We start from the raw sequence: 15,461 nt of genomic DNA, 5'->3' as shown, positions 1-15,461 counted from the left end.
ACAGAGACTCACTGTAAGAGAATGTTGATTTGAAAGACTAGAGGTGTCCTTATAGCTCCCATATGTTGTTTTTTTTTTCTTAAGCTTCATATTTTAAAATGTCATGTAACTTTGTTCATTCCATTCTTTGTCTGGAAAACATACTGATATGCCAGAGAAAGAAAAGTGGACCTGGGCACATAATGGTGAATGCCATAAATGGTAAATTGAGTTCAGTACACATATGAATCCTTGCTCAGCTCTTTACAGCTCTCAGCAGCTCAGTCCATCAACATTTGTGGGTAATGGCCATGGTAATACTGTCAAGGACCTTAAATAAACTATTAGTGGACACTCTAAAGATGTATTTACCAGGCAGAAGTAGGATACCTCTTCTAAAGAAGATCTTGGTTAGGTCCTGCTTAAGTCTGTCAAAGTCTGATAAAGCCAACAGCTTGCTTTAGACTGGTCTCTGTTGTTAAATTTTAGAGGACATAGTTCTACCATTTCTTTGAGTGACTCATATAACCTATCCATGAAACAATCCTGTGAAACAATCCCATAGTTACCTTACCAGAAACACTTCAGGCTGCAGCTCTCTTGAGTGGAGATGTGACAAAACGCATGAGAATCACATTGGATAGCAGCAATGTTCTTCCCTCCAGCAAATTCCAGACAAAAGTTGGTTCAGTGCTGAGTGTTCAGGAACCTCCTTGTGTTCATAGACACTCCTGGATGTGACTTAGATACTGGCAGTTAAACACTCCTAAGGGTCCCCTGGCACTCAGGAGAAGAGGTCCAAAGAAACAGAACATTGGAGAACGTCCCCAAAGAAACGGGTGCCCATGGGCCAAGGCTCACAAGCAAGATGCTAAGACTATGTTTGCTTTAACCATTACCCAAGAAACCAGAAGGTGATTGACCAACAGTTTTACTGTGCAAAGTTAGATTTGTAACCAGCATAAAAATTAAGATAAGACTCAAAAAGAAATCCTGATAACAGCAAAGATTTCAGAACTCCATATAATGACTTAAGCAGCAAAAAATCCTTGAGGTGGCTCTGTACAGATCTCCTTTGTTGCTTGTGCATGTGTTTGGACCTGGTGTCAAGAGTTATGTTATTTTTTAATTATATTTTTTAAGGTCAAGAGAAGATACACAAAAATAACACTGGAATTAGAAAAAAAATATTGTTCGTCCATTTCTTCTCAAAAATCTTGAAAGTGGAAAAGCAGAGAGGCCTTTTTTTATCACCACAAAGTGGCAAGCCATGGTCTTTGCATTCTCTTCTTCCTGCTACTTTCATATTGGTGTTCAGGACAATGTATTGTGTATCTTGAGCATGGCATTGCAGCCCTAGCTGTGGCACTGACAGTCTCAGACAGCTGCCATTCTCTTCCCAGCTATTTGCACCAGTGCTACCATACAGCTGGCATGTACAGAGTGGGGGATCAAGGTCAGGCAGGATTGCTGCAGGCTTCATCACTGGCATGCTTTGCAGTGGGCTGAAGAGTGGCTGTGGAAGTAGGGCATTTTTTATCAGAAAGGGGAGGCAGGAGTGCACTTAATTGTCTCTGGATTATTCAGGAAAGTTTTCTGGTTTGGAGCTTTAAATATGAAACCTGAGGGCCTTAATATAGTCTTCAAATCATGGCCAAATGGCACCATTCAGTGAAACTCTAGCAGGAAAAATTGTTTGAATTTCCTACATTTTCATGCCTGACAATTTGTTTTGGAAAGACACACACACAACAAAGGGCCTTTCACAGAAAATTTAGTGGATTTAATAAACAAATAGTCTTTGTGTTAAAAAAACAGTAAAGAAAAATAGAAAAAAAAATTCTATTTTTCACACTACTGGTTGCAGCTGGATAAAGCTTACGGTCTAGAAACTGAAGAACACTTTTATCTAAGTATATGGACAGCTGTTTCACTTCACTGTGGGACAAAATTTGATGATTTATATATAACCCAGTTTAAATCTTTATGCTACTATCCCACCAGTCTTTTCACCATATTCATGTTACTTGTTTATTGTTGGTATTGCTCTATGGAATCCTAGTGGTCTGAGAAGAAAATTTTCTATTTCCCAGAACATGAACTAATGAAGATTCACATATATAAATCTAATTCACACTTATGAAAGAGAATTCTTCTGTAGAGTTGAAAGACCTTGACCCAAGATAAAGATTTCTGGTTTCAGAAAGAGTTTTGGGAAGATTGGATCTTACTGTCTTTATTGAACAAAAACGTAATCATGAAGACAGTTAAGAAATGAAAGACTATCTGTCAAAAATCAATAACATTAAAACAAAACAGATGTCTCCTAAAATTTTGCTATCATGCCTAGTCTCACAGGAAATACAGTTCAGATGGATGCTTTCTCCTGGTCCCTAAAATCATGAGCTAGATACAATTAAGTGATAAAAATGCAGCTACCTTTTATGAAGGGTCCCATCAGGTGTACAACACACTGAAATATACACCAAAAATAAGTCAAAAATGCATGTGACATAGAGCAAGTACAGTTTTATAAGTTTAGCAAATTAGCATGATTGACAGGAATCCCCAGTTAGAAATACAGCTGTTGAGGTGATTCCCTCTTTTGGTCCTACTCTCTTCTGAAACCCTCCTTCCTTGCTAGTTGTTTATGGGAGTGTCTCTGCCTCGATTCTCAGATGAAGCAAGATAGGATAGGACCTAGGAATGTGGTTTGTCTTTCTGTCAAACTGTATAAGAACTGACTAGTACTAGAATCTCTATAGTTATACAGTAATCAGCTACAGAGCTACAAATATATGTGAAGAATACATAAAAGCAATTTGGCATCAAGATCACCTGTATAATTAGTAGGGTTGGTTGAATGTGATGACGAAAACAAAATGTAAAACTTAAATTAAGCTGATTACCTGATTGTATCTCTTCTTCTTCTTCTCCTCCTTTTTCAGTGTAAGCTAAGCCCAAATGTGTGCAAACAAATAGGTTAAATCTAAACTAGGCATACACAGAACTCCATAAGCTGTGCCATGCTATTAGGGTACCAGGTTTAAGGTTTGTTTCTAAGATATTATCAATTATGACTCTTAGAGACAGAAAAGAAAACGTAAGGCCAGATCTGTAGCATAGCTCATTTTTATTGTTTAAACAGTTTTTGCATAGGAAATATATCCGCTTCCAGTAATTGACTGCAGTATGAGCAGCTGCTAGCAGTATAGGCTGGATATAACAGTAACAATCACATTAAGTCAAGCTTGATTTACACCAGTTTAAAACTTGTGGCAGTTGAGTTCATTTGTAACCTAAAAAAAAAAAAGTACCAGAAAGAACACTTTATTCTCCAACCAGGCACAATAAAAACCTTTGTTTTTACACTCAGGCTAAAATCAGGTCTAATGCCAGAGGGCCCGAATTCCAAAATTAAGTAGCTGTACTGTAATGTATCCTACTAGTGAAGGTTCATTACACAAAGACTCTGCACACACCTTCTTTTTAATTAAAATGTAACCTTCAGGATTTATGGCCTACAGTATGGGAAAAAATGCCAAAAGTTTTAAAATGGATCAACCCTGGTATGTAGCTAGCAAGCAATAACTGACTACTTGTCACCTACAGTTGTACTAAATGTATCTAAAGAAACACACAGCCCTACAAAAGTTTTTCTCAGAGAAATATCATTGAGATAGGGTGCCTCTTCCCAGATTACTAAAGGTTCTATATGATATAAGCACAAATTAACAGCTTGATGAAGACATAATCTAACGCAGCTTTTGAGAAGCCTATGCCTGGGATTGAGGAACCCCTCACATTCTACAATGTTGTAGAGATTATTTTTGAAGAAAATGTTATCTGAAACATATTTACAACTGAACTCAACAGAGACTGTGAAATTGAACAGGCACTGCTCATTTGTTTGAGTTTTTTGGTAAACATTTTGCTGGTTTTTGTTTCTTTCTCATTTTGCATCAACTTCTATCAGTCCATGCAACTTCAATGCCCTCAATGAAAATGCATAATAAGCCATACTTCTTAAAAAACTTCCTTCTGCATATAGAGATACATTTGCCACATCAGTCCCTGTAGCACAGTTTTCAAAATCATTCTGTCAAAAATACAGTAATACAAAGACTGGCTTTAGTGTCACTAGCTCACACTGCTCTCCGTTTATTTAGGCCACCTTTTGTTTTACTGTTACGGTATCATGCAATGAAAGTATCAAAGGCTTATTCTAGGATATCATTATGCTAGTGGCACTGAAGCCCTTTTCACAAATTCAACATACATCTGAATTGCAACACACAGATATTTCTAAAGAGTACTAACTAGTGAACCCTTTTATCATTAAAAAAAAAAAACCAAACAACTACTTACAACCATTGAAGAAAAAATTGCAACAAAAAAAAATGTAAAAATTGACCGTCTCCGTCTTGTCCCCTTTACTATTGACAATGTGACCAACAGAGCTGTGGCATGGAAACAGTACAGAGTTGTCATGGCAATAAGTTTGGCTGATGCAAAGGTCATTGTGCAGGGTTAAAGGGCAAATTCAGTGGTCCATGCTATTCTCCAACTGCAGTGCTCCACCACACCCACACAATTTTGAGGAATTAATAAAACTGGGGAACTAGCAGAAAGTGCAAATAAGAAGGAGGCAGTTTTCAGCTCCTTCAGCATGGAGAAGGACATTCAGCTTTGAGCCTTTCCTGTTTAACTTGATTAGCTGGCATGGGATTTTACTCTTGTTTTTTTCCTAAAGTTTTCTTTAGAAACCCAATAAAAAATCCAGGAGCATACAGCTGGTTAACATTAAAAAAAGAGCTTGAAAGGATCATGTAAACCATAAAGTATGTCATGCTTGGGGCCTTACTGCCAGCAACATTAGAGAGTTTTTCATTAAAAGTGAAAATTGTACACTGAATCTGGGATAATTTTCTGCAGCCTTCATAATCTCACACAGTACATATAATTTAGGTTTAGGTACAGAACACACTCCGGTGTCACAGATGTCTTCGTGCAATCTCTTTCATTAAGTCCTTATGAAGCTACAAGTTGCAAATTCAAAATTCTGCTCCCTGAGGACACAGCTGTGTGAGACTTAAGTACTGTTTTAGCTCTCTGCCTATCCTGAATAGCTCTGTGAACCTAATCTTAAATACCATCATGTAACAACCACAAAAACTTTTGCTAAAGGCCATATATACTAATAAAAAAGACAGTGGTGCTTCCAACATTTTGAAATGCTCTGAAAACCAACTTTTCCAATACTAAATACAACAAAATAACCTTCATAAAATATAACTTTTCTCCATTTACATTTTTAAAGGATTAGTAACTGATGCTTTTCAAGCACAGGAATCTGCGAAATAACTCCTAACATGGACAGATTTTTTTTTTAATACATAAATTAAGAAACTGGAGAGTTTTAACTCAAGTCCAGTTTCTAAACAAAGAATATTCTTGTTTAAAAATGGAAATGCATTTCCATTATAATTGTTAAAAAGTTAGCTTTACAAACAAGGGTATTTTAATAAAAAAAAATCATAACAAAACTATACAGTGTACAAATTACTGTCTACAAGGTAGGCGGTTTATTCAGAAGATCATCCTTTCTTCTTGCTACTTGCAGCTTCACAAACTCATTCACATATTTTCAATGGAGCTGCCCACCTGAACATCACCCCACAACTATATTGCTATAATTAATATTTTTGCCATGTCTTTATGTACAGTCTCCTTCACTGCCTTTTTTTTTTTCCCTTAGTCAAGCCTCAAGCGTTCATGTCACTCCAGGGGAAACACACTTCAGTGGCACAGCCATGAGGCCAGGGCTGCAAAGCAACTTATAAAGGCAGAACAGTGCACATAGAACGGGGTGGCTCAATTTAGTCAGAATACACTTCCTGGTGAAGGAGGAGGCCAGAGACTGGATTTGAGTTCTCAATCTTGTCTTAATCTTTTGACTGCTGAGCTTAAAAAAAAAAAACCAACCAAAAAAACCAACCTAAAACCAAACATACAGTAAGTGAAATCTTCCAAGCAGGCATTTCTATTAGAGAGGCAGGTGACAGAAACCCACAGTTGCTGAATAACCCAGTTTAAAGAAGGAGTTTATTTCTCTAAAAAAACTTCATCTTTAAGTTCAGCTTTTTTTCATACAGGAGGCTAGAGACTGAAAAAAACCAAAACAAACCAAATTCTTTTAAGGACATCTAACTTCCTACAAAAGGCAATCATCATTCTGGATATTTCATGTGGAAGCCGGGATTCATTTCATTTTTGTCTCAATGTGCTATTAAAAGCTTTCAGGGAACACCTTGTGGAACTAACCGAGGACATGCCCCCAGCACAGCTCTGCTCCCAAACTGCTCTGTATCATGACATGTGTGAAGGACAACACATACTTTGTTTTATCAGGCCAGAGCCTGAGGTGCACTGTGCTTGGGTCAAGCAGATTTTGCCATGTGCTTAGCAAACAAACTGATTTACTGCAGCGTTCTGAACAGGAACCAAAGGACCCCACATTTCTTTTTTCGTCTTATCTTTTTCTTTTTTATTTTCCAGTTTGGTTAAATCTCAAAGGTTTATTTTCCTACAACTCCTGTCTCTGTAGCCATTCAAGCCCTGCCTATACCCTCTCTCCTCCTGGAGACATGGGGATGTGCCACCACTACTGCTCTTAACCAGAGCTGGAGCCAGAAGGGAGTGACAGTGGTACAACCCTGACCAGTGCTCCTTAGGGTGGCTGCTGCTGGAGCTGCACCTCTGGGACTGCTCCATGGTAAGAAAACATCAAAAACGTGGAGACAACTGCAAAGGGATGAAATTTCCCATCCACAGGACTATATACTCCTCTGCTTTCACCCTAACAGAAGACTTGGCTTTAGAGAAAACTTCATCCTGTGTTGAGCCATATGTTGCAAAGATCCCTTTTGTGTAAGAGCTCACCAGCAATAGGCCCACTACCAGTTTGCAAAATGGGATTTTACTGAAAACACACTTTTATTTTCACCATGGACTTATTCCTCATGTAAAGAATCTCCTTCTCTGCTACACCCCAGAGATCTCCATTTGATCTGCTCTATGAGAAGACTGCAAACTTTTGATATAGCCCAAGAAAGCTGAAAATTGTAATTCAAATGCTGAATTAAGAAATTTGGCGGGGCAAGAGGGGAGTGGAATATTAAAAAAAAAAAAAAAAAGGTACAGGAGAAAAATCAAGCAGGATAGGGGAGGGAAATTCTCTGCTTGAGCAGCTTTAGAGTCCACTGGAATTGGAGTCAGTGGAATTATGCCAGCAAAGATTTTGGCCCTGTACTTGCATTTCCTAGACAAAGTGAAGTCTTTGTTATTCTGAGCTGAAAACATTTTCTACCATGAACACTTTAGGATGCACTATCTTTGCCAGAATGGAAAAGGCTTCGTTACACTGTGGGTCTTGACCTCTTTCTCTGTCTGTCTCTCTTTCTTATGAAAAAAACCTTGAAGGAAAACGATTTCCTCAAGTCAAGTCTGCCTCCAACAGAATTCATTATTTATTTTTAAAATCCAGAAATGATTTCAGCTTGCACCCCAGGTGGGAAGTTAAAAAGAGGGAACCGATTTGAAAGTTTGTCACAGTAGGCAGAACAGTTGCTTTGCAGCCCTTGCCTGGCTAAGGGTGCACTGCTTCACAGCTACACTGTAAAGTGTTAAAAATCCTCCCCCCAACCCCAGAATATATATATATGTATGTATAAAAAAAAAAAAATCCCCTGTCCACCTCTCAGTACAGAAAAGGACCTCATCACACTGCAAAAATAGCAGTACCCACTTTGGTCAATTAAAACAAACAAAAAAAGCATACATTATTTTTTTTTTTTTAAATCTGTGTACTTACCTATAATAACCAATACAGCTAAAAGCACTACCTACATAGGCAAAACTTGGTATTGCATAATTCATATAAATTTGTATCCCCTCCCCCCAATATTAATTGGAAGATGAAAAACATGAAAGGTTAATAGAAAAAACACCAAAATACTGAAAATATTGCTGGTCGATTACAATTCTTAAGCGGCAACTATACACAGCCATGATATGCTTTATAAATGTGAGATAAAGGTATAACTGTCTAAAAAATCCACGATGTCACACATTTTTCGCATTTGGAGTACAAAATATTTTGTCATAAAAATGGTAAAGATTTAAAATTATAATAAATGCAGCAAAACAAGTGTAGTGATGTCAATTTTTTTGTAGGTTTTTTTCTTCCTTTTTTTGTTTTTTTCCATTTTTTAGATTTCAAGGCAAGGCACGTAATGTGGACATTATATCTTCGTGCAAATTAGGATTACTGGAAAGAGTATTTTAAATTTTTAAAGAGACATAGAGGCAAAATGTCTGCCCATGCACATTATATTTCTGTCAATATGTGAAAATTGTTGAACAAGGCTAACTTCTGAAAGCACCATGCAAGTTTACAGCACCCTGTAATTAGACTTACATTAAGAGTGCATTATTTAAATACAACATATCCCCATCCTGGTATTACCAGTTTGTAAACGGAAAGCTTTGCCCTTGTGACATGGATTTGCCTATGTCTTTGTCTCTATGATGTAGATTTTACAGAAACATGTAAACCCTATGGGTTCTTGATGCAACAAGTAACTTTAAATAAATAAATCCTACCCCTCTGTGGAGGCAGCAGCTAAACCAACATAAGTGCTGTGTTTCCACTGATTTCTTGTTCTCAAGGATGTGATTTGTCTTGACTTAATGCCTTTTAATGCCCTCAAAAACTGAGGGGAAAAATAAGTTTGTTCAAAGTAATTTTTTATTTCTATTTTTAATCCCCTCAATTTAGAGTCCAAGGGCTGAAGGACTTATAGTGATGACCTCTTAGATATGATTTTTAAATTGCACTTGCCTCTGTAAGTGTTTCTTTAGTGGGGAAAATGACGCTTTCTTCCTTTTCTTTTTTTACTGTTGCATGAGAAGATGACACTTTTTACCTGCGTAGAGGCATCTCTTCCATAGAGCCTGTGTGTTCATACTGATTGAAAATTTCAAACTGCATAACACACTAGAAAAAGGCTGAATTAAGGGCCAAAGTTTAATAAATCCATACTGATAACTAAAGGCTACAGAGCTTATTTTTAAAACATTTAGAAATCAGACTGTTGAGAAAATGGCTGGCTCACGGCCCTTGTCCTCCTGCAGCTCTGTTGTTGCTGCCTAGCCTTTGTTTTGTGAGATAACCAGGAACAGTGATCTCATGCGTAAACAACAAGAATACTAAACCAATATAACTAGCTTATCATGCAAATATTAAGGCATCTAGAAAGTCAGTTAAAATATATTGTCGGAGACAGAACATCTATTTCCCAGCGGACTTCATACAACAAAGGCTACTTAGGAGGAGCTGCATTCTACCCATCAGTGAAATATCAATGACCCTTTGTTTATCATTTCAGTTTCAATCATAAGGGAATTAGTGATTGTAAGAGCTGCAATTGCTGGTCTATTTTTGTTCTTCTTTCTTCAGATTCTTTTCTCATACTGTCTTCTTTTCTTTTTTCTTTTTCTCTCTCTCTCTCTTTTTTTTTTTTTTTTTATTTTTTTTTTTTTTTTATTTTTTTTTTTATTTTGCTTTTAATTTTGTTTCCCTCAGTTGCTTGTTTCTGCTTGAAGGAAAGGCTCTCCAATCATATTCAAACCATAATTTGGGACATTTGTCGGCAGGATCGGTGTCCTATTTGATACTTGGAAAGGAACCAAGCTAGCCCAGGTACCAGGACTGTTGAAAAGGGGAAAGAGACAAGGAGGGAGACAAACAGAGAGAGAAAAAAACATAAATTAAACATCTATACATTGAATTTGAATAAAGGTCCAGCTAATATTCATTAAAAATAGCACCATATAAGATAAAACTGGAAACAAAATTTGTGAATGCAACTTGTGATGCTACTTCCTAGTTTTCTTTGTGAAATTATAAGTTGTTTGAAAGAAAAATAATTGTGCTGAACTTAGTACCAAGTTGTATGACTCCTGAGTTACACTAAGTAGTCTGTTTGTTTATGAAAACCCCCCAAAATGTCATATGCAAATAAACTAAACCATACAAGTAACATTATACAGAGTAATGGATGTCATTTAAGAGCTAGTGAAATATACCACAGGGTATAGATGTTCTTTTTCCAAGAATACAGTATAAAGATTCAGTGGTTCAGCATCCTGTGAGATTTCCTCCCCTCTTACAACACAGCAGTTTATCTTGTCACCATCCCAGGATGGGCCTCTGAGATACACGGATGTCCATAAGAACAGAGAACTTTTTATGTTCAAACACTCTGCTGTGTAAAAAAAAAATTCCCTGAGAGTGTCAGTCTCAGAAACACCGGCTAACACAGGATCCAATCATCTAAACACTTGCAGCCAAGGGTAACCGTGAGACAAGAGTTAACAACAAATACCATTTTTTTTTTTTCAACAAGCCTCTGGGAAAGAAAATATTTTCAAGGATGATCCAATGACTTAGGAACTTAGGCCATCATTTCAAAAGAACTCTGTCACTAAGGAGCTGAAGTCCCAATGTCATTCACAGGTTCACCAGGCACCAGGCAGTAGCACTTGCAAGATGGATACTCAAAGGTGGGTCTCAGCAACTGGTATTCAGTACCCAGCAGCCTGAACAGCCCTTTCATTAGATGTGGTTCTGGCAACCCAGAAGTCCAAACCAAACTATCCTAAGCTATATGATTCTGTGACTTCAAAGATAGTTTTGTCACATTTATTCAGAAGGAAAACAGCATCATTAAGTCAGCATCATTGCCAAAGAGCTAACACCAGCACTGGATATACAGCACACAAACACATCCTTCCTCTGCATTTCATTATATGTGAGTTTTTCTAGTGTTTATCACAACATTGGTGCTTACTTGGAGCTACATTTTGGGATTAGGCTAACAAGCTTCCTGATAACACATCTGAAGCCCTTCAACATGTGTATTGTGGAGGCAAAAAGTTTTCTTCCCTCTATATCTTTTGTCCTATTTCTTCACTGCTCTCTCCCTGGACAAGCAGATGCGCTTTTGTGGTATCAGGTATAAAGAGGAAAATTGACCCTTTTTATCTATTTCAAATGTTCATGACATAATTATATTTCATTTGGCAACCTTTTGTGATCATTTCAGTTGCTGAAAAGTGGTCAACTTATTTTGGGAATTCCAGGGGACATATCTCTCCAGTATTTAATATTAAAAAAATATGAACAGCTTCTATAATTTACTTCTGTTTATAAATATGTGCCTCTCTAAACCAGCTAATTTACTATTTAACTGCTAGCAATTAATTTCAGGTGCTATGTTTTACTCGCAAAAAAGTGGATATAGTTCCTGACCTGCTTGTCTCAATGATGGCCATATTCCCAAAGGAGAAGGCCTAATCTTATTTCATGAAGAAAATACAATATTAATATCTAAATGTTTTTAATGCCTGAAGTACAAATACTATTCAGTAAAGCTGTTGGGTTTTTCTAGTTGGTTATATTCTTGAATGACACCTAAAAATCTGCAGAGTTTTAATGTTTCCAGAAATTTAAAAAAGAAAAAAAATGTTGTTTTCAAAATGTAAGATCAACTAATATGTTTAATTTTTTGTTGTTGTTTCAATTCTATTGACTATTATGAAAAAAAAAATCTGCTACTGGAGGAAAATAAAAACCCACTTAAAATTTAAAAATTACGGTTACACCACAAACTTACAGGCACTTACAAAGACTTAAACCTTGTTATGCATGAAAGATTTTTCCAAGATGATATAATGAGAAGAATATGTTCCAAAAAAAAAAAAAAAAATTCAATACCAGAATTTCATTTAAGAGGCTTAATCGTTTCAACTTATTTTTCATCTTGTTTCACAATTTGTTTTAAAACTCATTTTTTTGTTCCTTCCTCTTTGGATATCAGTGATGCTAAGAATTCTGGAAAAACAGACACAAAGCAAATTGCTTCCAAGTATGTGGATTTGTAAAAATAAGAACTACTAATAAAATATAAAGAGCCAAGCATATTTGTTTGCTTGGGATCTGTCTGAATATATGTTTTACCATGCACACTTCTTTGCTCTCCTGTTAACATGGGATTTACAGTGTTTAGTGACTTTAAAAAATACAACACTAACTCAAAGAATATAAATTTTGTTTCAGGTCAAGACTCTACTTAAAAAAATTTCTGTGGCAAAGGCTAAACACACAGGCTGCAGATTATCTTTCTGAAGATTTATGGTGCACTTCAATGATGAGATAAATATAGTTTTGACTTTTTGCTTTGTTTTAAAGTTGCCAACCTTCTGGTGACTACAGTGGGTGAAGGAAACAAGTCAGTGCTGACTAAAAGCAAATTACTATTTGGGGAGAAAATTTTATCTGCTGCTTCAAATACCAGACAGAGGTCTTGATTTCTATGGAAACTACTCAATAAAAACAAGTTGTAGCAAGTTCCTAATATGAGTGGTGCTGCCATATGACCTATCAGTTTAATATGGGTGTTTATTTAAACGTTTCAATCCTCCCACCTTGTATCATAACCATGACAAAAATGCAGACTGCAAGAAATTTGTCAGTACTACTTATGAATCCTGAGGGACTAATACATTGCCCATGTTAACATTGTGTATATCCTCCAGGAGTTTCAAAGCCCCTTGTACTGCCCACACCAAGCCCTCTGCCACAGATGGTGGTACAGGCAGCGAGCAGCCGTGGGACCAGGACTGCCACCACTTCCACACCTGTGGAGGTGGCTGAAGTCCTGGTCTAAACACACACACTGGGCAGAGTCTGGCTGCACTGGCATCTGGGAAGAACGGCCCATTCCCTCTGTTTGCTGGCATTTCCTAAGTCATTATTTCCAAGGCTTGATGAGTTCTGGTTGTAGTTTAGAAAATAATGTTATCATACTACAGGTGGATGTAATTCTGTCTTGGACCCAGTCCAGGTACCACTACCAGAGGCTTACTGCAGACAAAGGAAGAAAACTGAATGAAGGCTACTGAGGAAAACAGCCCTAGTTACAGTACAGAACTCTGAGAAGAGCTGTGACACAACTGTGAATAACCAAACACACAACACAGGCTCTGCAAAGCTACATGTGTGTGGCTGTCTATTCAACATTCCCATGACCTCCCTTTGCATTTATGGTAAATTTAGTTGGACTTTCAGCTACCCTATGAGTCACATTCCTCTTTTTAGTTCCCCAATACTCCAGTATGAAGCCAAGTCAACTGCCCAGAAGAGCATGATCTCCCTGTTAGCCTTCACCAGCCTACTTGGAAGGGACCTCTCTAAATATTGCAGAGCTTAGATTCTGCCTTGGAAACCATCCACGTTTTTTTCTGCAGAACATCCTAGCAGGAAGGACAGGTACTTCTGGATGCAAAGCAAACTCTGTCTGGGTGCCCACATGAGCAGGAAATGGGGGAACACCTTTCCCTTCACCATACCATCCAGCAGTTGATATGAGTCCCAGTTAAAATTCAGCACTTGGTTTCACAAAATCAGAGGCAATACTCTGCCTCTGTCCTCTAAGCACCTCAACCAGGGAAGCTAGAATTCTCTCCATTGCCCAGGACAGAGCCAAGGTCTTTGTCCTTGAAGGAGTTAATAGGATACCCACATGGCTTCTCCTTCAGGTAAGAAATCTTTGTATTGTATGAGTGGAATAAAGCAGGTTTACCTCACACGCCAGCTTACTACTCCTGAGGAAAACTATTATCCATTTGCTGCACAGGAGTTATAATAAAAATCTTTTCCATTGAAACATGAAGTGAGACCTAAAAAACTGCTCAAGGCTAAGTTTTGAAGAAAATTACATGAGAAGCACCATGAGAGTGTTGTGAGATTTGGATCCATCTTTGTTGCAGGACCATCTTCCTGAAGCATTATGCTTTTAAGTAATTTCACTAATAGTAGCACTTTTCAGCATATCTAGACTATCAGATATATTATAGTCATCAGTTCCCTCTCTATCCAAAGGAAGTATAATGTATCTATCAGTTCAAATGCAATAAAACAGCAAAGGAAAATCCTACAGGGTTAACATTCTCCATTATGCTTTCCATTATAGTTTCCAGATGTTAATTGAATCAAGATTTCTGCCATGATTTCCTCTTAAAGATAATAATTGCTGTTTCAAGAACCTCTGATTAAAATATTACTGGAATGGACCACAAGTAGTGCTTACATTATATGTATATACAGTCCATTTCAGAGGTTATAGTAACATAAAGAGTATAATAATGTTAAGCAATTAACTAAATGCAATAAAAAAATAAATCTAATCTGACCCAAGTAAATGTGGAGGTCTTCCAGATTCTTATTTTCCACCAGTTACTACCTTCTTTCTTTTACAGTTTCAGGGGTCTGTAACAGTATTTTACCTTTCAGAAAGAACATCTAAAGTACTATTTCCTTCTTACAGGTTTACTATCATGTACCTAGACTCACTAGCTTACAGAAGGTAGAGCAGATCCTGCCAAGTCAATCTTTGGACAGAAAGGTAGAAATACCTTCAACGTTGAGTGAAGTGACAATAGTAAGCTACCAAGCAAGGCACATCTATCTCTGCAGTAAGTGCTTGCAAAATACAGGGACTTTTACCATTTAAAATTACTTGGATCACAAGAATTTTGGAAATGTAATTTTGCTACTCTCAGCGCCCTGGCTAAGTTCCCACTTCTGCATTTCTGCCCAAAGAATAACCAACCTTCCAGCATCTACTCAATGGAGTACTTTTGTTATCATTCTGAACTGGTATCCCCAGGTAAACAGCTGCAAAATTTTAGCTCTAAGCTGAGCACTTATTTGAAGAGATGTATTAAGTGTATCTCAGGTTAGTTTAGGATGACATTTAGAGTTTTGCAGGCACATACCATGCACCCAGCAGATGAAGGAGTTAAAGACCTACTGATTTATGCCCACAGGAGGGAAAAGGGAAATGTTCTATAAGAATACTATTTATTCTATTCCGTGCAGACTTCTTTTTGTGGCAGTGTAACACAGAAAGGTATGCAAAGATCAGGAAGAGGCTGCAGAGCCCATTACTGACAAAGAATACTCACAACAGGGGGAGGGCCCAGAGAAATGCTGCACGTCTGTGCTGTGCTTTGGACCATTCATGTATGAGAATTTGGTGCAGGAACAGAGCTAACAGAGGGTTTCAAACATGCACTTGCACAGAGGAGGCTGTGGCCAGGTCAAGCCAAACCATGGAGAACATGTGCTTGGTTACCAGAGTCCAGTGGGTTGCCTATGAAAAACTGACTCTCAACTTTACACAGCTGCACTAACTTTTTATTTTCACAAATATTACTATTTCCATTTAAAATTGTTAGAATGTTTACCTTAGCACATTTAAAAAAATGTAAGTTTATCAAATTAGTATGACTAAATTATAATGCAGACAATCCTAACTGTACCAAACAAACAAACAGACAAACAAAATAACCCAAAA

At 37.3% G+C, this 15,461-nt stretch overlaps 1 protein-coding gene across 6 annotated transcripts in view; it reads right to left on the bottom strand.

Annotated features, from left to right (window-relative positions):
* Positions 1-3,095: 3,095 nt before the first annotated feature.
* Positions 3,096-15,461, bottom strand: part of NFIB (nuclear factor I B) — a 170,949-nt gene continuing 158,583 nt past the window's right edge. For all 6 annotated transcript variants that reach the window (XM_063423680.1, XM_063423681.1, XM_063423682.1 and 3 more), the window contains one exon: positions 3,096-9,751. In XM_063423680.1, the coding sequence (XP_063279750.1) occupies positions 9,622-9,751 (130 nt within the window). In that variant the 3' untranslated portion in view covers positions 3,096-9,621. The remainder of the gene's footprint in view (positions 9,752-15,461) is intronic.

This window comes from Prinia subflava, chromosome Z, assembly GCF_021018805.1.
Source record: "Prinia subflava isolate CZ2003 ecotype Zambia chromosome Z, Cam_Psub_1.2, whole genome shotgun sequence".
Classification (NCBI taxonomy): Eukaryota; Metazoa; Chordata; class Aves; order Passeriformes; family Cisticolidae; genus Prinia; species Prinia subflava.
Note: the sequence above shows the minus strand (reverse complement) of the source record. Positions and strands in the feature narration are given on the sequence as shown.